The sequence below is a fragment of the Elgaria multicarinata genome, chromosome 1 (genome assembly GCF_023053635.1).
Source record: "Elgaria multicarinata webbii isolate HBS135686 ecotype San Diego chromosome 1, rElgMul1.1.pri, whole genome shotgun sequence".
NCBI classification, from domain to species: Eukaryota; Metazoa; Chordata; class Lepidosauria; order Squamata; family Anguidae; genus Elgaria; species Elgaria multicarinata.
Genome location: NC_086171.1, coordinates 77,529,427 through 77,551,896, shown reverse-complemented (window position 1 = coordinate 77,551,896; position 22,470 = coordinate 77,529,427). Strand labels below are relative to the sequence as shown.

The window sequence follows — 22,470 nt, the reverse complement described above, 5'->3', positions numbered from 1 at the left end:
TCAAAGCAAACAAAGCCTGTGGCTAGTTTGACGAATCTGTCAGTTTTGCTTTCTCCCACATTCAATTATGTTTAATCTCATGCTCTTCCCCCCCGCCCCCCTAAATATGTAGGTAAATTCTTATCAAATCCAAACTGAATTGATATTCATAAAAACCTGAACACATTTGAATCCATTCTGGATTTCTCAAACATCCCTAGTCAGCAGCATCTACTGTTTTTAAAGCCACCAGTATGATGTGCATTGCTGCTCTCCCTTTCCTATTAAGTGAAGGTGGCCAGAGTAAGCAAGATGTTCCAGCATTTATTTATTTTTTAAAAAGATGGCTGCTGTTGCTTAGAGCTGAGCCAAAAGACCACAAATACTGGGAATGATGGGAGTTGCTGCTCAAAACATCTGGAGGGCACCATATTGGGGAAGGGTTATATCAGCATTTTTAAAGTATTGCCCTATTGCAAGTGTGTGTTTAAAGAAGGAAAGAAACAACCCCCATCTTATTTTCCTTCTCGTGAGCCCAATGACACTTGTTGGTTTATTTTGACTCTATCGCGCACCCACAGTCTAAGGAGAAAGGAAGGAAGAGTGAGTCAAGATTAGTTACTTCTCTCTAAACTGTATAGCCAGCTCATTCATTTTTAGTAACAAAAGGGATGAAAGGCAAAGAGCATTAAGTAGATTTTTGCAAATCATTTAGATGGATAGGGGAAATTCTGAAAGGCACCTCAAGAAATCGATCAGTTGGGAATCCAACAGAAACTTATTGGAGATGGATAGAAACGCACACATATGGGTTTTCTAATCTCTGAAAGAAAGATGCATTGGAGCCTTCGAAGGAAAGGGTTGCTCCATCTTGAGGTTTAATCTTAAAATAGAATGAGCGGTAACATATGTGCAGCTAATTTGACCTAATTAGTTGTTACTATTTCCAGGAACACTGAAGAATCCCATTACGTGGGGTTAGGCATAGGGGAGATAGAACCTTAGCGTCTGGCAAAGATCAAATAGGAAAATATCTGATGTATCCTCCATCTGGAGGCCGCATCCCGATCTTTCTAGGGGGCAGGTAAGATTGAGTGATGTGACCAACTCTGATCTCTCTTTCTTTCCTTTGATTTTGAAGATGTCATAGTCACTTTTACAATGAATTGAAACCATTTTCACCTAGCAGAAGTAGGCTGAGAGTATTAGATCAATTGCTCTGTGCAATTTACTCATCTTTAATGATGACAGATTAAAAATTAGCCTTTTAATTGGAGTTTAATTGCCACTGGCCGCTGTAAATGAATACTCAGGGCTAATGGCACTGTATGGCATTTTGTACATCTCTTGATCCTGCATGCAATGCCTTTAAGGCTGTTGCTATGACATCTTGTGATGTTGAGAAGAATTTTCCTTAAATATAAATATTTCCATGCCAATATTTTTATATATGCATGTCTAGTCCACTGTTTCTTTGAGGGCTTGGGGCAAGTTGCAATACTTGAGATCAATGAAACATATAAAGCAGCAATTAAAATCAGGATTGAATCTCAAATAATTAAAGGGATGCCTTCTGGCTTGGCCCATGCAGGGTCAGTCTAAAGAAAAAATGGTCTTAAAATATTTCCTGCAGATTTGTCCTAATGGGTTTGGGACAGAAAAGGTCTTGGTTGCCCTGGTGGATGACTTACAACAAGGAATGGATGTAGGAAGTTCAACCCTCTTTGTTTACCCAGACTTCTCAGCAGCTTTCTGTACTATTGACCATGGTATCCTCTTAGGCTGACTGGCCAGGTTGATCTTAGGAGGTAACGTTACAGTGGTTCTGTCCTTCCTTGAAGGTTGTTTCCGGAGGGTGTTGGTGGTAAATTCTACTCTAATCCATGACTGTTGGCTGATGGTGTGTCTCAGGGTTCTTTTCTGTCTTTTTTGTCTCCATGCTAGTTAACATCTACATGAAACCACTGGGAAAAGACATCCAGATGTTTGGACTGCAATATCACCAGTTTGGGGATGACATGCAGTTCTGCATCTTGTTTCCATCTACTCATCCCAAGGAGGCTGTAGACCACTTGAACCCATGTCTGGATGCAGTTTTGGGGTGGATGAAAGCAAACAAGTTGAAGCTTAGACAGAGGTGCTGTGGGTTAATCTTGACGGATCTAAACAGAGATTGTTGTTCTGGACAGATATTTGCAACTAATCTTGGATGGTGTTCCAGCAGCTTGGGGGTTCTCTTGGACTTTGTGAAAGCACAGGTTGTGGTAGTGGCTAGGAGCAGCTTAGGCTGATGTACCAACTGTAACCCTATAGAGGACAGACCCCTCCAGTATCTATGCTGGTCAGGCCAAACGACTGAGCTATACATTTCTTGAAGAGGTAGTTGGCAAATATTCTGCCTTATGCATAAAATTTGTTTCTCCTTCTAATAAATTAGTATTGTGTCGTTTGGATAATGGGTAATAAGGACTTAATAAATCTTGCTTTTTAAAAACTTACTTTCTGAAGTGTGTGTATGTGTGTGTTAGGATGGACAAATCTATCTGTTTCAGTTTCTTCAAGTTTTGAGCATTTTGAAGCACAAGTTCATTCCATCCAGTTTCTGTGTTAGTTTTCAGGGTTTTATGATTAAAAATCCACATGATCTTTTTTGTATATGTTTCTTCCTCCTAATGTATGCATATTGATGCATTTCTCCCAATATATGCATTTATTGTATGCATACCTCCTAATATTTACATTAAGAGAAATGCACACAAGAATGCATATATTTTTGTACAGTTCTCTCCTAATGCATGCAATTTTGTACACATATCTCGTAACGTATGTAATTTTGTGCACAACTTTCCCTAATGTGCACATTTTTGTATACTTTATTTTAATCAGAGAATTGTATGGCAAAATTTGGAGAAGTGTGAAAACTGAAAGATAATTGCATTCTAGTTCTTGTATTAGTCCAAGAAGTGCAAAATATGAAATGGTGAACAAAACATTTTTTCCTGCATCTAAAGTGTGTACTGTACACATGTGCATGTGCACTTAGCATTCATGCTAAGTGCATGAATGCATTCAATGCTAAGAATGATGCCTGACAGTCAGCCTTATCCATCAACCACTTCGCTTCAATGTTTGGCTTAAAACTGATTTAAGTTCCATTGGTTCTGGAGACTAAATTCAAGTACTTACCATAACTGGCTGTGATAGGGATGGAGGAGAAATTCGTTCAGTTCACATTTTAATGCAAACTTACATAATCTTGCCTTTTCAAACTGCCATGTGCACCAAAACTCCTTTATCTTTCAAAATTTGCCCTCCATTGTGCAGTGGAGCTCTCGTGTCATAAAATATGCACAAAAATGTATATATTAGGAGAAATAGCATTTACACACATTATATTAGGAAAACTACTTGCAAAAAATGTGTATATTTGGCAAAATGCATATAAATGCAGGTATTAGGAGAAATGTGAACAAAAATGCTTATGAATTTTCATGCAAACTTAAACGCACACACCAAAGTTTCTGATGAACCAAACTTAAGGCTGGAGAAATTCTCAAAGTTCAAGATGGAATGAATCCAAAATTGGGAAAATGAGAAATGGAGAAAACCCAGAATTGACAAATCCACCCATCCCTAGCTGTGGATTGGGTTAACTATTTTGCTATTGACTTTGCATAAGAACCCCCATATGAACACATTTTTAAAAGAAGGGGGGAAATAGTTCCCAAGAAGATTCTAAATATGAGCTTAACATTTTGCTGATGGCATCCGACACCGGCACACAGAAGCAGGCAACCCTGTAGGCCTGCCCTTGTGATCCTACCTCGCTGGCACAAGTCACCACCAGGGTCGTGGAGGTCTTTCGGCTGTATCCAAAGGTCTACTCCCATGAGGTAGCTATGCAGCAGACTTCGAAGTGAATGTGATAGAAATCCATGACAAGTCATGCATTGTGTAATTTTATGTCACTTGCTAAGATAAAAACAGGCCAATTTTAAAATACAAAGGAGACAAGAGAGCGCACAACTTCAATTTAGCATTCGAAGGAGAAATCAACACATACCTCTGCTTTTATTTTCTGAAGGAGATACTTCTAAGAAAATGGTGTAATCTGGGCTGGCGCTGCCATAGAGGAAGCTCAGGCAGTGGCCTAGAGCACCAAGCAAAGGGGGGCGCCAAACGGCGTGCCTGGAAGCCACTCTCCCACCGTGGCTCTGAGAGGGCAGCTTCCGGGCGTGCTGTTCTGAAGCCCCCCCCCCCCGGTATCCTGGCTTCGAAGCCAGGAGCGGCTTCCGGCCAGGCACTGGCTTTGAAGCCAGGACTCTGGGATTGGGGGGCAGCTTTGGAACGGCACGCCCGGAATTCACTCTGGGAGAGCGGCTTCTGGGCGCCATGTTCCGAAGCCGCCCCCCGCTCCCAGTGTCCTGGCTTCAAAGCCAGGAGCAGCTTCCGGGCGCTGGCTTCGAAGCCGGGATGCTGGGGTTGGGGGGCGACTTTGGAACGGTGCGCCTGGAAGCCGCTCTGGGAGAGCGGCTTCTGGGTGTGCCATTCCTAAGCTGCCCCCCCAACCCCAGTGTCCTGGCTTCGAAGCCAGGAACGGCTTCCGGCCGGGCACTGGCTTTGAAGCCAGGATGCTGGGGCGGGGGGGGTGGCGGCTTCGGAACGGTGCACCCAGCTGGAAGCCATTCACCTGCCTAGGGTGCAAAATAGTCTGGCACCGGCCCTGGGTGTAATTAGGTCATTTTAGACTCTGGATCCAAATTTAGGGTTGTATCCAGGATCTGCCTTTTGTGAGAGGGAGGAACCAAAGCTGTTTCTGTCCCTAACCAGGCCTGAAGCCAGATTGAAATGGATCTAGATAATCCATCTCATCCAGGAATCCCTGGAGTTGGGAAGCCACCACAAGCTCTAATAGCTTGCCCAAGAATGGAATATTGGAGACCATTGTTTTCTTGTCTAGCAGACTAAGGCTAGATCTACACCAAGCAGGATATAGCACTATGAAAGTGGTATGAAAGTGGCATATGGTATGTATCAATGGGCCCCAACAGTTGTCAGTGCTCTTCAATACCTCTATAAAGCAGTAGTGTGGCTCCTGCCTCTTACATACTGCTTTCATACCATTTTCATAGTGCAATATCCTGCTTGGTGTAGATCTGGCTTTAGTCCGCTAGACAAGAAAACAATGGTTTAAATAAACCAAAGATTGCCATTTATGCATGAACTAGGCCAAGGGAAAGTTGCCACTTGGTAAATGGAACAATGACTCCCTGCGGAAAGCATCTTGAGAAAGCTGTTATACTAGATAAGGACATACAGCTCTATGCCCTTGAAAAATACATTTTAATTGAAAAGCATTTTTTTAACATGGTGTGGATAAATCGTCTATATATGAAGTCTATACAGCCAATGGATTTTACTAGCTTCCACAGAGTCTTAACAGTTCCATAGTAGGAATCCCTAAGTGAGGTGTCAATCCTATTCATACACTTTTGGGAGTAAGTCTCATTGAACTCAGTGGGACTTACTTCTGCATGAACCTCTATAGGATTGCATTGTTAATAAACTAAAACAAAGTTTGCAATCCTAAACACACTTACTGAGAAATGGGATTCACTTTAGAGTAAACACGCATGGGACTTTGCTATAAAATGCATATTCTGAGTAGAAATACTTTTGCAAAAATCTGACCTGATCAGCTGTAACTAGGCATGTGCAAAATCCTTCTAGTCCTATTCAAACTCAAGTGGTATAAAATTCATTTATCAGATGTTTTGTCTGAGGATGAGCCTTGAAATTTGTTTTGAAGTTCATTACAGTTCCATTTTGGTAGCAAAATGGACCCTGCTCATTATGTTGCAACAAAAATAACAAAGGTCAACACATTTATTGTGTCATGAGCTTTGGTGGGGTGAACACCTACTTCAGCAAAGACAGTAATTTCTCTAGTTTTATTGAAGCTGTTTTAGCTTCCCTTATCATTCTTCAGATGCATCACCTGTGAATAAAACCTCAAATTTGCTTCAAATGCTTTAGCTGAAATTTCAGGGACCATAACCAATATGAAAAGAAATATCTTCGGAGGCTTTGAATTACAGAATAGATCATATTGATAGAATGTGACTTCCAATTCCCCAGTTAATTGAGACTGGATTTTCACATCACTTCAAGTTTGGGATCTTCCTTGGGTGGAAAACAGAAATGGGGAAGGAAAAAATATGTATAGGCAGATAATAAATCGGAAGGTTTTTTCAGAAGCAGTGAAGCAAAATTTCAGCATTGCTCCAGGCCTTTACGTATTTTAAAAAGAGAAACTCTAACATCATGGTGGAGAGAAGAGGGCAGAAGATGGTGAATGATTGTTCAAAGCAAGGAAGCTCTAGTCCATGGGTGGGTAACTTTTGGCCCTCTGAGGCCTTAGCTAGACCAGGCTTTATCCCGGGGTGAACCCCGGGATCGTCCCTGTGAGTCCAGATAATGCACAGGGGATCCCGGGGTCAGGGACGGATCATCCCTCCCTTGCCCCAGGATACAGCCCTCCCCTTTGGGCCCCCTTTTTCTGCAGTCTCGGGCTGAGCCCAAGACCACGGAGCGTATGGCCCATTTTACTCGTTTTACCGTTTACCCGTTTTACTCACGCGGAGCCAAGAGCTGCGCCCATCGCGGGTAGGGTGGGGGAGCGGGGAAAGTAGTTAAAAAATTTTTTTAAATACCTTTGCGCATGAGCGTTTGTGCACTCCGTCTCCTTTAAAAAATAAACAGAAATGGCGGGCATGACACCTCTCTTCCTGAGGTCGTCGCACCATACGTGTAAACGGAAGAAGGATCTCATGGTAATTGCAACGCGAGATCTCCCCTCCTCTGTCCCGGACTTTCAGGTAGGTCTAGCTAAGGCCTCAGTGATTGGGCCTTCATCTCTCATCCCTCACCATTGGCTAGACTGGCTAGAGTTGCTGGGAGTTGTTGGTCAAAACATCTGGAGGGTCACAAGTTGCTCACCCCTTATCTACTCCCTCGTTTATAATGGATGGAGACTACAATCCTGTACAAACGAACCCTAGAAGTAAGCCCTACTGATTTCAAATGGGGCTTAAAACTGAGCAGATTATCCATAGGACTGTAAGGGTAAATTGGCAGAAGATGAAAATACAAATGTTTGCCTGCCTGCTAGGCGGATATATTATTATTGGCAGATAAGTGCAGTAGGTCACAGGAGCCTGAAGTTTGCCCAGAAAGCTTACAGGAGGCAAGAGAGGTGAGTTTAAAATATCCATATGTGATTGGATAATCCATTTGGTGGGTTTAGGAAACAGAAAGAAAGTCCTTTTACTGTGATGCAGTAATTTCAGTTAGCAGATTAAAGTTTGATCTTTTGACCACTTTTGCAGCTCTTATGCTTCCAACGCACTTCTTATCTTATTAGAGCTATTTCCATAGATTCTGGAATTAACCTTGGATAATATCTGTTGACTAGTACCACTCTGTGAAGCTATGTGTCTATCTACTTTTGTATGCATTCTATAAGGCTGCCGTGCATTATCTTGTCTATAGCTTTTGTGCCCAGGCTAGCAATCCTTTGCTGAGTTGAGGAAAAGAAGGTGGCAGCACCTTGAATTAGGGACATGTAAAACTTGCTTTATTTCCAAGGATTTTTCCACTTTTCTGCCCCATGGTTTTGGATATCTATGAAAACTTGGCAAGTGTTTTTAAGTACTGTGGCTGTAAATTAGATGTGTTCCCCTTAAATGATCAGGTTAGTAGTTTGTTGGGTGTTCTTGGATCCAGAACTGTCACTTGAGGCACAAGGGGACTCATAAGAACATAAGAAGAGCCATGATAGATCAGACCAAGGATCCATCTAATCCAGCACTCTGTTCACACAGTGGCCTACCTGCTGACAACCCAGAACCCATAAGCAGGACATGGTAGCAATAGCATCATCCCACCCATGTTCCCCAGCAACTGGTGTATATAGGTTTACTGTGTGGAGTACCTTTATTCAGCTTAGGCTGATATACCAACTATGCCCTTATCTGGACAAAAGTAGGCTAGCTACAGTTATCCATGCTTTGATAACCTCTTGTTTGGATTACTGCAATGCATTATACACGAGGCTGTCTTTTAGTTTTTTTTTAGTTTTAATTGTTGTGAACCATCCAGAGAGCATCAGTATTGGGAGATATCAAAATGTAATATCATGAATAAATAAATAAATAAATAAATAAATTGCATCCAAATGTGAATTCTGCCCATTGGTTCCCATGGTTGTATATCCAGATGTATATTTGAATATGCATCCCATTTCTTAAAGGCCCCTGGAGGGATGCTTCCAAAATTCTCCTGTTTCAAAATTGTTCATGGATTTTGGCGTTCTCAGTTACCTGTTTCTGTAGTGGAACCAATACATTCACAATTTGCCATCATTATTATTATTATTATTATTATTATTATTATTATTATTATTAGGCTTTTTTACATATATTCCTTACAGGTGAAGAAATTGGAATGTGACATCCTCACTTGCTGTCCATGCTAAATGTGCTTCAATAATTTGCAGCGTCTTAACCGTTACCTAAACTTGGTCTCCATTTATATTCAACAGAAGCTTGAACTGGAAAAGGAGCATCCAGGTATATGCATACATTTCATCAGGATATCATGTTGTTCATATGGCAGATTAGGAGTGGGTGGGGAGGGCTATTTTCTGACCTCACAATTGAACAAGTGTTGATAAAGAGTGTGAAGAGTACTAGAAATCTTACATATGGACATGGATTGGGAGAGACGCAGCGATTCGTGTGGCTCCTGTCATTGCCAGCCGGTGCAGAAATGAGCCATATACCAGAGGAATTATCAGGGTTACAGTATCAAACAAGTGAATAGCACAAGGACCCACAAACTTAAGGCAGGAGAAAAACACGTATGTTATCTGTTATTATCTCTGAGACAGGAACCTATATTCAGCAGTGACACATCTCTATGAACATAGGAAATGGAGATGCTGATAAGCAGTCTGTTGGAGATCAGATTTGAATGGCACCAATGGGTGGGGGAAATCTTTCACCATTTACATTCAAGAGAACAGATCAGGTTGTAATACTTACTCCAGATGCAATACTGTGAAAATAAGATGTAGGTTCATGGATCCATGGTTGCTTTACCAATGCCTAGCTTTAACACCATAAGCATACACCACAAGCAAAGTTTTCTCCTGTCTCTAAATGGGAATTAAGCCAAAATAACCCATCATCTTGAATTTGACCATTCAAGACTTCTGAGGCCTCATCTACACAAAGCAGGATATTGCACTATGAAAGTGGTATGAAAGCAGTATATAAAAGGCAGGAGCAACATAAAGCAGGAAGTAGCACTAGGAAAGCAGTATATGGTATGTGTCAATGGGCCCCAACACTTGTCAGCACACTTCAATACAGCTAAAAAGCAGTAGTGTGGCTCCTGACTTTTATTTACCACTTTCATAGTGGAATATCTTGCTTTCATAGTGCAATATCTTATCCTACAGCCCTATCCTCTGTATGTTTACATAGGGATAATTTCCAGTGTGTTCAACAAGCTTACTCCTAAGTAAATGGATAGCATTGTAGTCTTTTTGCTACGGCAGAATCAATAAGGATTTCAAGCACCTGTCTTGAAAATGACAGCTATACACACACACACACACACACACACACACACACACACACACACACAGAGAGAGAGAGAGAGAGAGAGAGAGAGAGAGAGAGAGAGAGAGAGAGAGAGAGTATAATTCCTTGTTTCTTTTCCTTTAGACACCCCCTTCTGCTTATAAGTCCTGGTAGCCAATCCAGTAGGAAAATGCTGAAGTGGGGAGAAGGTGGATTTCAATTCTTCAATGCAACTTCAACCTCTGGCCTGTTTTGGATTCAGAACCAATCCTGAAGTGGGCCAGAGCGGTGCTGAAGTACCTCGAGTCAAATCGGGAGGGTGGCTGTGCCCTGCCCTGGCAATTGACAGGATCCCACAGTTCTGACATTTAGACATCTTCTCAAGACCCAATTCCTCATACAGGCTTGTTGTGAGGTGTGTCTCAGCCAGCTATGGTCTGCAGTGCACATTAGAGTATTTATTTGCTTCTTTGCTGCTCATTAGCATTTATTATTGTGGAGTTTTGTTGTGTTTTATTGTTGCTTTTGATGTAATGACATTGTGTGTCACTGCTTTGGAAAGCAATATATAAATCTGGGTAATAAAGAATAAATAAAATACTCACAATTTTTGATACTGGCATTTGTGGGCCCATGCAAAAAGCCATCATTGTCGTCGTCATCATCACCCATTTATTGCTACATTTTCTAATGAACTTGCTGCTCTTTTGCCAATTAGTAGGGCAGTGAAACAGGGCTACCCACAGATATACTGGGGGACTCCACTGGTATGCAGAAATTTTATATATATAAGAATACAGTAGTGTAAGTCTTATTACTAGAGACCTACTACACTGATTTTGCTCATTATTATTTTAAAAAAACTGAAGCTTGAGCAGTATAGATGTGCAGAAAATTGTGTAAGTTCGAAAAAATTTAAGGCTCAAGCTTTAATAGCCAAACTGTATGTTGCCACACCCTGGCCAGGAGCCTGAGGTGATCAGGGAACTACAGCTTCCACGGATCTCTGTGCCATGCAGGCTCATAGGGAGCAAAACACTTAGGTGGGTGATGAAGGGCCTTGGGCTTTCCATGTCAAGCTCACTCTCAGAGCAGCATTATTGGCAGCACAGATGGTGGTGGAAGTGGTGGTGGTGGAAGAGGAAAAGAAGTGGCCCTAGGAAAAGCTAGATTTTAAAATGTGGGGTAAGAGGGGAGAAGCTGGGCTTGAGGCCTGAGGGGAAGAAGCTAATGTGGTTCAGCAGGTGTGAGGAAGAGAGGGCCAAAAGTCCTCAGCTGCATTGAAGGAAAGTAACCTCCATACAGCTTCCGGATGACTGACATAGAACAGTGTGTTTCACCCTCAGACTACTAGCACCCATGGCAACATGGGCTTTACACTAGTATTTATAGATAAAAAGGAAGGGAAGAACTCACTGAGGACTGAGCATAGTCATTGCCCTTCAGAAAACATGGAATGTCTGACTGACTTGTCTGACTGACAGTTTATGGTATCCTAGAGTGGGGAAATTAGGGTCTAGGCCTTAATCCCCCACCTCACTCCTTGGTGCAGAATGCTATAAGCTTTCAGTAGCTCTTTACAGCACGTTGAAACTAAATTAGTGGTGGCGGGGAGAGATTAATCCGAGTTGGAGGATGAAGAGTCTCTTCTCATCCTAATTAATCCCCCCCTCCACAGGCTCTTTCAGCTACAAATGGGCAGAGCCCCCAACAGCTTTGGGCATCCTGAAATTGAGTGTGTGAATCAGTAGATTTGTGTGCTCCTCAACCCAGTTTCTCCCCCAAAGTAACAATATTCCCTCCCCCATCCTGTACCTCTCTGGTTTGCGTACAGCTTCCTACTCACCTAGCTCTGAATTTCAGCAGTACAAAGTGATTGCACCACACTAAACCATCCTGCTTGACCACAAAATGGTTAATGGAATACATTGTGTTTAAGCAGCATGGATTAGCATGTTGTCTGAAGGGGACCACAGTTAGACTTCTGAGGTTCAGAACAAAGTACTCAGATAGCCCCGGAGCTCAGTGTTATCCTGCTGGTGGGTGGGAGGAGAGAATCCCATTTGCTAATCCCCCTGCAATTCCATACAGGCCTCCCAATTCTTAGGATTCAGTTTGAGATTAAATGACATTATGGTCATATGCATGGATTATTGTTGGGTGGGTGGGTTTCTTGATGTAAATAGACCAGAAAAGCCACATAATACATTTGTAAAATATTTGTCAGTTGATTGGAAGGATTGCGGTATAGTTTGTTCGGCATGGAAGATGATGATCCTTTAGATGATATTTGTGGGCTCGGGGGAGGGGGGTCAGGGCCGGTGCTACCATAGAGGCCACTCAGGTGACTGCCGGAAGCTGCTCTTCCACAGCGGCTCTGAGAGGGCGGCTTCTGGGTGCGTCGTTCCGAAGCCGCCCGCCCGCCCCAGCGTCCTGGCTTTGCTTCGGCTGGGTGGGCGAGATGGCGCCCCACGCCCAGGTACGCTGGGGTGGGGGCGGGTGGGTGGGTGAAAGAAGCTCACCTGCCTAGGGTGCGAAATAGTTTGGCACCGGCCCTGGGGTGTGTGTGTCAATATGTTTTAAGAAGATTAATGCACAACACCTGGTTATCTGTTTTAAAATGGCTTTATCACATATCTTTAAAGTACAAAGGGCCATAGCTGGGGTAAAATGGCAGTTGCTGCTGTACAGTATGCAGCTATTTGGGTGGGACAGTATTAACAGAAGGCTTGAGGGAGAATTGGTGGCATTTGTATTTTGGACTGTCAGGGGAACTGGTCATGCCCTGTTTACTGCTTGGCAAAGACCAGGCACTTCTTGTTTCCTTCCTGAATGAGCAATGGTTGGGAGAAACCAAAATGCAATATGCTAGAATGGTAAATGTATTTTTTGCTCAAACAATGGATGACTCTGTGTGTGTGTGTGTGGTGTGTATGCATGCATCTGTGCCTCCAGGCATAGTTTTTAAGTCTGCCCAGGTTGTAGAAATGACTCTGATTATGTATTCCGGATCTCCTATGTGGTGATTCTAGTTAAGTCTTAGAATACAGGGATAAGAAAACATTAGGATCTAGCAATATCCATGATGAGAACACTGATTAAAAAAACACCCCACATTAATTTTTCATTGTATTCCATTTAGTATGATGAGCTAAGGAGATTTCCTATAGCAGGTAAAACTAAAATATGGAGATATGGAGGGGGGAGATGCGTGAATTAGATGGGAAATGTAATAAGATCAGTCCTGATTGCAATTGATCTCCCCAACCTTCCCTCAAACTAACCTTTAACTTTGATTTTTTTTTTTTAAATAGTTCTGAGGAAAGATTCGATCTCTCCTGTGCTCCCCTTCCTCTCCCCGTTCTTGGTAATTTCCTCCTGCGCTCTCGGGTCTGCAGTCCGTTTTGTGGTGTCCAACTGCATGCAGTCCGGGGGACCCATTCAAATCGGTTTGCAGGGAGGCGTGACACAAAGTTAAAATAAAAAAATAAAGTCAGGCACTCTTGAACGGTCGGGAGGGGGTGTGCGTGACAGGAGAGGTGGGGACGAGTGCGCGGAGGTACGTGACGGAGGAGGAAAAAGATGCGGGGGAGAGCAAACTCCAACCTGGTCCTGCTACCAAACTGGTCTCTCTCTCTCTCCTCCCCTCCGCCAAACGCAGCCAGTCCGCTCGGATTGGGGAGACGTGTCTGGCTTCTCAAGCGAAAGCAGTGCGCAGGCGCAAGCCGTCCCCCCCCCCCCCCCCCAGCGAAAATGCTTTTGGACGTAGGAAGGGGATCACCCTGTCTTTCCCTGTCTCCTGATTTCCCCCGCTCCGACTCTTCTTCTTCTCCTCTCCCCGGCCTCATTATCCCAGCCTGTTTTGGAATCCCCTCCGCTTAGCCTCGCCTATCCCGCCCCGCTCCCTTTTTAATTATTTTTGTCGGGGGTGGGAGGGAAACAAATGCGTGATCGGTGGGAGGGTTGAAATGTTTTGCTTCTCCTTATTCCCTAGGAAACCGCGTGCGCGTCTCCCGCCGGCCCGCCCGCCCCCCAAGCTGCCAAATGTCCTTCCCTGAAGCCTGACTAGCCTGTTGAGCGGCTCCTTTCGCTATCCACGTCGTGTGTGTGTGTGTTGTGTGTGTGTCTCCCGTTCCCCTCCCCTCCTTCTTTTTCCTTTTTGCGAGCTCCCAAGCCTTTGGACGAAACCTTTCGGAGGCATTAGGAGATTATCGTCCCTGGAAGCTCTAGCCCAGAAGGAAGAGTGCCTGGTGTGTGTGCGCGCGCGCGCGTGTGTGAGGAGGAGAGTCGGTGGCAGCTGTAGCGCGGGGAGCGGACACGACTAGGCAAGAAGAAGAAGAAGAAGAAGAGGAGGAGGAGGAGGAGGAGGAGGAGAAGGAATAACCCACAGAATAGAAACAAACATTCCCGAGCCGAGTACTTTGCGCTCTCCTCCGCGCCTCCGGCTGCCCGAGAGTCCCCTCTCGTGAGGTGCTCTCTCAGTAGACTTCTCCTCCTCCTCCTCCTCTCAGAAGACTTCGCTGTTGCTCTCGCGGGTGGCGGCGGCGGCTTCGCTCGTGGGGTGCCTCCGGTTACTGCTGCTCTCTTTTGGGCTGCCTCTCCCAGTCGAGAGAGCTGCTGTTGCGTTGCTGCTGCTGCTGCTCCCGCCGCCGCCGCCGCTTTCCCGCGTTCGCCAAAGGCAGCCGCCGCCGCCGCCGCCGCCGCCGCCGCTCCCCGCTTCACCTTGTTTCTCTCATGAGCAGAGCGAGGGGAGCGAGAGCGGCCGAGGCAGCGGAGGAGCTCTCCTTCCCCGGGGTTTATGAATGGCCCTGACATGGAGGAAATACCATTTCAGAAAGTCAAGAAGAGCAAGAAGGCGCGGAGGAAGAAGTGCTGCCGCCGCTACTGCTGCTGTTCCTCCTCTCCCGGGCCGCCGCCGCCGGCGCAGCCGCCGCCACCGGCACCTCCACCGGCCGCCGGCAGTAGCGGCGGCGCCTCCGGAGCGGCGTCGGCGGCGACGGCGGCGGGAGGCGTCGGCGGCGTCGGCGGGGGTCCCCCTCCGCTGCCGCTGCTGGACGCCGTCGCCTGCGAGGACCAGTTCGACTGCAAGGAGCTGGAGTCGCTCTTCCAGAACTACAACCTGAAGCTGGAGCAGACGTCGACGCTCAAGGCGCTGGCCGTGCTCATCGTGCTGACGGCCAGCCTGGCGCTGGTGGAGCTGCTGTCGGGGCCCAGCGTGACCATCTCCAAGGGCTCCCACCCGGTGCACTGCATCATCTTCCTTTCCCTCTTCATCGTCACCAACGTCAAGTACCTGCAGGTGACCCAGCTGCAGCAGATCGTCAAGCTCACCTTGCTCTTCAGCTTCACCTTCGCCTTCCTCTGCTGCCCATTCTCGCTGGGCGCCTACGGCATGGAGCCCCCCAGCGCCCCCGAACAGGGCATGTGGCAGCTCATGCTGGTCACCTTCGTCTCCTACTCCCTCCTGCCCGTCCGAACCCTCCTGGCCATCATCTTCGGCTTGGTGGTGGCCGTCTCCCATCTCATTGTGGCCGCCACTTCGGTCAGTGCCAAGAGGCAGATTCTTTGGAGGACGGTGAGTGCTCCCCCAAAGCCCCCTTGTCACGTCCCCTTGTGCCCCCTGAGAGGGTGGAGGGGGGCAGACGGAAGCGCAGCGTCCAGATATTGGCTTGCCAGGGGCTCCTCAGATATTTCAATACACAAGGAGGTGGAATCTGCTTTTAAAATGATTTTTTAAAAATATATATTGAGATTGGTGCAGGCACCCACAAGATTCTTTAAATAACAAGTTTATGGATTTCTTATATTTGGCTTCAGTTTCAAGGGCCTCCCCAGAATGTTCTCATAGTCCTGTTCAATCACCCTACAGTCCTGCAGCCATGCAAGTGGTAAACTTTTTCTTAAAAGAAAGTTCTTCTAATGGATTGTGATGGGAGCCTGCAGGAGCCCCTGCAGTTTTAAGACTTGGGACATCACAGGAGTTGGTGGTCTTGCAGCCTTGGCCAATATCTGGGATGTGTAGTGAAGTGGTGTGTGCTCTCTGGGACATTGGATCTATGCAGAAGAGCTTGTGTAGAGTATAGTATCTGGTGAGGGCAAGTTATGTAGGGAATGGCATTCACATAGGGGTCCTACTGTCTGGAGCACATATTAGCAGAGGACAGACAGTATGTATGAATAATTGCTTTGGCTGTATAGAAAATGTGTACGTACTTTGTGTTTTCTGGGTATATATACAATATCTGGTGCAGTGTTGAACTCGTACATTTAAGAGTGTGTGTGTGTGCAGGGAGAGGAGGGAGAAAGAATGAGTGTGAGAGTATGTCTGCTTTTCAAGAAAATGTATTTTTAAAATATGTGATTATGGTTGATCTAGTGCTTACGGTTAGTTGGAGAGTTGAAAATTGCTTATCTGTGATGAATGAAATATGCACACTCTCAGAGTGTGCAGAGAGGGAAATAGTTATCAACTTCTCATATATAACTAAGCCTCATAGTCAAGACATGATAAAGGTTGACAGTAAAGGACAGCAAGGCTTGACAGTGAACGATGAAAGTCTCTTTTCCCCATTAACCAATTTGTACACCCCAGTAGGGCAAAAACCATTGTGTTCTTAGGTCAAGGTCAGAGTATGAATCTCAATCATGCAAAGAATACTCTGTTCATAGTTTGGGAAGCATTCATGTCTTTCCCTCCCTAGTTTCTTAGCCAAATGGATGTTTTCTTAAGCCCTCTCATCTCTTGTTCTCCAGCCCCAGTGGGAGATTCCCCTGCCTCACCTCCTCCAGGTGTTCATGGGATTCCTAACCAATCTTCCCAGTAGCAGCTGTTTCTTCTGCCACTGTCTCCGCACACAGTGTTTACCATGTCATTGAATTTCCTAACAGGCTTTCCCCACTGAATTAATCCTGTGGAAGAGCTTCTCTGCAGCATCTTTAGGAATGTGCAGCAAATTCCCCTCCTCCCCACACTCAAGAGCAGCTATTTATAGTCCTGCAGGGCTTCCTCAGGTGTCCATAGCGTTATAGGCTTGTGCTGGGAATAAAAGAAGAGAATAGGGAAGGTTTGCATAATTGAGAGTACTGAGCCAACATGAAAACAGGGTCATCTTTTAGATTCTGTTCTGTTCTGAATCTGAGTTGATTGTCAACGAGAGGAAACAATATGCACATGGGAGGGGGTATTTGTTCGTGGGGTTTTTGGGCAGTGCGGAGGTGATTTTTTTCAAAAAAAATTTTAAGGAGGAATAGCTTTTTGGTTTGGGAGAATCTATTTCTGGACAGATAATACAGTGGGAAACAAAACGGTTGTTTCCTTCCAATTGTGCTTTCTGAGATTGTTTTTCAAGGCTGTCATGGCACGCAAACATAAACACCCTCTGCCACAGCCACGAATACAACCCACGGGCATAGGCATGAAGTCATGCCTGCTGGTTTGTATGTTGGCATCCCTCTGGATTTCTGAACACAGAATCCCCTAACACCCACATATGTGCACACACCAGATACACGGGGAAACATTTGTAGCCAGGCAAGAAGTGGGTTTATAGGGACACACAGGATTACTCTTGGCTCACTGCTGCTGAGCTGGTGGACAAAATAAATTGTGTGTTTTGAGGAGAGAGCAAGAGTGAGTGAGTGAGTGAGTGAGAGAGAGATAAGCTGAGCTTTATGATTTACCCAGATAATCTGGTAGTCTATTTTTAAGTGCATGATTTAGAGATTCAGCAAGAAAGGGAGAATATGTGAGCAGTTGAAATTTAAAATAATAATAATGAGGGCTCTTTTCTGTAAAAGTGTCAGCTTCCCTGTCAGCTTCTTACATTAAATGCCCAGTTTTCTGTGAGGTTGTACAGTATGATTTACATATTTAAGAAATCTGTAAATATTTTGTTCCCAAAGAGAAGGATACAGTGCAGTGCATATTATTGTTGTAGTGTGAATTTATTGCCTTTAACAGCATCTGCTATCTTTTAAGATCTGCATTAAGAAGAAAACTTTCCTTGCTGTTTCTATTTTATATTGTTTAAAATAAATGGTATTGTATTGACAAGTAAGAATTTCCCAACTCTTTCGCTCACATGTTTGGCCTGGGTTTTTTTTTTCCCCAGAAGGTAAATGCAACTCTCTTAAGATAGATCTACAGTGTAATTTTAAGCATGTTTACTCAGAAGTAGCTGACTGAGTTCAATGGCTCTGACTCCCTAGTAAGAGTCTTTAGGATTTCAGGTATACAGTACAATCCTAAAAGGGGTCAGGTGGGGAGGAATGAAGTGGTAGATCTACTTCATCATCCAAAACCCTGCTGAATTGCACCAGCCAGGGTGGAAGGTGTGTGGGGCAATTTTGCCAGGCCTTATGCCCCCATTGAAAGCCATGGAGGGAAATGGCACAGATCCAGCAAATCCAGAGCTGGCTGTGCCATGTCCCGGTCCCACCTTTGAAATATATTTCAGGTTCTTATGCTTGCTACCACCAGCAAGAACACTGCCAGCCATAACTTTTCACCTGTGGAACTTTCTGTACGTGGAATTGGGTCACCGAGGCAGGCAAAGATCAACCACCCACCCATCCTGCCAGCAAAGCTCCTTTCCCCAAGCTGGAAGGTGCCTCCACCCCATCCTAACTTCTTCCAGCCAGGAGATCTGGGGGCTTAGAATTGCTCTGCTCATCAGTGATCAGTTCTCATTAACCAACAGGATTTAAGCAGCCTAATTGTGTGTAGGATTGCAGCCTTAGGCTACAATTCAGAGCAAACCTACTTGGATGTAAATCAGTGTAACTTACTTCTGAATAAAAAAAAATTGCACTGTGGTTCAAAGCTTTTAACAGAACAGCTTGCTTTTGATAAGACATTTATACAGCAATTTTCGATTATTTCATGTATAAATATTCTAATTCTTTACGAAGTGAATTTCAGGGCTCCCCTGTTAGGTTAATGTCCCTCTGGTAACATTAGGCAGAAAGAGCCACACATAAGCCAATTGAAAAACAGGTGTCTGGGTAACTTGAAATGTGTGTGTATGTGTGTATAAAGTGTGTGTGTGTGTGTGTGTGTGTAATATAATACTGTATATATAATGAGTTGATGAAAAGTGAAGTGAGTCAGATTCTGATAGCCATAAGTGTGAGGTGGATTCTCTGGCTCCATCAGTCTTGACAGTCTTTTCATTCTGTGTTCCCTTACCTTTTTTGTTGCTATATGGAGGACTGTAGTCATGTGTGCCAGCTAAATAACTGGAGTCATCATTTTAAGGCCAAGGAAGTCACATGAATGTAAAATAAACCATTTGACTTAATGCTACAGACTTCAATAATACAGGATCAGTAGATTCCCTTAAACATGCCCATTCTCTTGAGTTTTAAGTGAAAATTATGAAACAAAATGGAACATAACTTCAAAGGATCATTTTAAAGAAACTGGACAGTATTTTGCTTCTTTGCATGTGAGCAGACAGACAAAAGAGGTATCCAAAGGGAATATTTAATGCATGTGTCGATTATCTTCATTAGCTTCCAAAATAGGGCAGAGACACCCATGTATAATCCTTGAAGCAGAAAAAAGTTGTATGAGTTGTAAAGTATACCACTGCAGCCTCCAGGATTTTGGAGGCTTTGAGACAAAGCACTCTCTCATTGAGCTCTCTTAACCTGAAAAACTTGGGGCATGCAAACTGAGAATTCTCTCTTATCTCTGGCTTCCTTGAAGACTTTGTGCAATGTGAGAATGGTATCTCTGTTGGCAAGGTGAATCCTTTGGTAGTCTTTGAGCCCCAGTAAATCCCTAACATTGTCAGTTTGCTATGATAATTTACACTGTCATGCAGGACCTATGCGAAGAAACTGGAGGCATATGAACCAATCCATACCAGATATCCATGCAGTAATGGCCTCATTTTCCTGGGACAATGTCTTGAGTTAAATGTAGCTATGAAGGGAACTCCAGTATTTACAGAGAAGAATTTTGTAGAGAGCCAGCAGGGAGGTGGGGAAATATTAGGGAATGTAGAGAAGTTATGCCGAGAGTAGATGGGGTTGGTGTGGGTACAATGTATCTTGTGGCACTGAGGGAGCCTCTTGGCTCTTCTAAGACCAGGGTAGATGGATTTCTGTTCTTAAAGTTCTCTACATTTGAGGTTTGTAGAGGAGTAGCTTGCCAGAGAATTGTGTCATGAGGGTAATAAAATCATAGCTGCTAGTTGCCATCTCATAATAAACAAAAACATCTCGCTTTTGATATGACATTTGTACAGCAATATTCAATTGCTTTATATTTGACTTTGTATCAAACTCTGTTTCTCTTTCCTTGTGGCAATTTGTTTTGTTTGGTTAAAAGCATTAAACAAAGATTATACCTGTTTGGCACAAATTGAATGAAAACATGATCATCTATTAAAGTGATCAAGGTTCGCATTTTTAGAGAGGTTTTTGAAATTAAAGGATGCATAGATTCTCATTGCTTCCTAGATAATGCACTTTCAGCAATGAAAAAATAATTTATAATGAAATTATTATTTTTGCATTGTCTGGTTAGCATTTTTCTGTGTTAAGGGAGAGCTAAATGACAGTCTGATTCTGTTGTCATTGGGAAAATGTCTATGAAGCTGGGTTACCTTGATGTAACTGACAAGAATTTAAATCTAATGCTGCAACCACATCTATTGTTTTAAACTGAGAGTTCAATTTTCTTCCTATTTATTTTTATGACAAAATCACCATGGTATCACTCACACTTAGCAACACAACCTCTCAAGTAATTTACTTCTTTGCTTTCATATGTTCTTCATGCTGTGGAAAAAGTATAACTATCCCATCGAAGAAAGATTTGAAGGAAAAAGGAGGAGCAGTCTATGAACATGAGACTCCAGGGCACCACGTTGGGGAAGGCTGCATTAGGTGTATTTATTTTTATCTGTATAACTCTGTGTGAATAGAGTGCTGGACTAGATGGACCCTTGGTCTGATCCAGCATGACACTTCTTATGTTTGTGTGTGTGTGTGTGTGTGTGTGTGTGTGTGTGTGTGTGTATATATATATATATATATATGAGAGAGAGAGAGAGAGAGAGAGAGAAAATCTTAATGGGAGAATATACAGACATTAGGCTGTTGTATGTTGATGGGAGCAGTGGGCATGAGTTGAGTGGATGTCAGTCTTTTGAGGAAGCATGCCAGTGAAATAAAGAGTGGAACCATTTTCTAATGAAAGAATGTCTAAGTACTCTTTGCAGTTTCCAACTTCATTTTCACTCCCTTCACCACCACAACACACAAAAGGCTCTCCTTTTCTGATTTATGTTCAGAGACCCTTTCAAAATATGCATAGGCTGTTTGAACTTGTGATCCACCAGAGATTACTTGGTGTTGAGTGGCATCTTAATGCTATGTAGCATAATGTGTCATTAGTCTGTGTGGTGTCTTATTGGTTGTCTTGACTGCTGTGGTTTAATTTCTTTTTCATTGGCGACCAGAGACTGTACGGTGGCTTTGGAGAAAGAAATAGTTGGAGCACTTCTACCTTTTCCCCCCTGTGACTTAGAGAAACACACTATGAGTTTAGAATCTCTCAGCTTCAGAGAAATTAGTTTGTTGTTTTGCCTAGCAAATGGAATAACTTCCTTTCTGAAAAGCGCAGAATGGAAGGGAGTTTATGGATCATGCAGTTGGGATTGGTCATTTAACTGGTCCGATGTCAGTCAAACATCAAATAAGTCAGTCAAACAGCCAATAAGATGTCAGTCAATCATCACATAATTCTTAGCATTAGTTTAGAAGAACAGTAATAAAGAGGGATTTGTGATAATTATGAAAATTCAAGTTAGATAACTATTATGAAATCATTATGAAATGATAAAATAGAATTCTACAATTTTGTGGTAGAATTGTATTTATAACTAAAATGTTATACGTACAAATAATTATGTGAATATTATGTGAATAATATTCAAGGCACTGAACAGTTCTTCATGCTTTTTTATTCTGGATCCCTTTGGATAGTCCAAACTATTATAAACATTGTATAAGACAAATAACACTTACATAGAAAATATAAAAGACAAAAGTAATTTTAAAAATGTGGTTATGGTTCAGGGAAGGGGATGCTTGCTCCTAATTGAGTGTTCTTCTGTGTGCCTGTGTGTGTACCCAGACTCCTACAAAGCTGGAGAGCAAGGAACCCTCACTCTGCTTTCAAGAACATGATGCAGCTAAAAAGATATGCTACCACCTACATACTGTACAGGCATTCATGGCTTCAAAGTGTATTTGGCAATATTTGCATACAGTCAAATAACAAATTATTTATTAATATTTGCCTGACTGATAAATTGAGTGGTATCCCAACTCAGTGTCATCTAAGCCTCTCATGGAGATGTATCCCCCACATACAGTTTACATGTGTGCCATGTAAATTTCTGAAAGGAATATAAAACAGCTTTCCCCATATGGTCTAAGATTGGTCTTTTGGTCCTAAAAAGGCAAAGTATTTTGTTATAATGGAGGTACATGACATTATAATATGCATCTCTGCCTTTCTGATCAGAATGCATTAGAGCATTGACATAAAGCAGATGTAATAGTGGAGCTCAAATAAAAAGATGATCCATAACAAGTTCTTTAACTGTGGTGCAAGCCCAGCCTTCTCCCCATTTTTTGGGTTTGAATGGCCTAGATACATAATATCGAATCAAATGTGGTTCATCCATCAGTCTTGCCCCTGTCTTCACATGTCAGATGGGCTCTTCATTTTTTAATTATTTAATTAGGGCATCACAGGTATGTTTACCTTTTTTGTCCTTTCATTTGTCACAGTATCAATTTTTTAACAGTGTAAAACTCCTCTATC

General features: G+C 43.4%; 1 protein-coding gene across 1 annotated transcript in view; it reads left to right on the top strand.

Moving 5' to 3' along the window:
- The first annotated feature begins 14,306 nt into the window (after positions 1–14,306).
- The window catches only part of ADCY1 (adenylate cyclase 1), a 182,547-nt gene continuing 174,383 nt past the window's right edge, over positions 14,307–22,470 (top strand). The window contains exon 1 of the mRNA XM_063130721.1: positions 14,307–15,201. Within this exon, the coding sequence (XP_062986791.1) occupies positions 14,425–15,201 (777 nt within the window). The 5' untranslated portion in view covers positions 14,307–14,424. The remainder of the gene's footprint in view (positions 15,202–22,470) is intronic.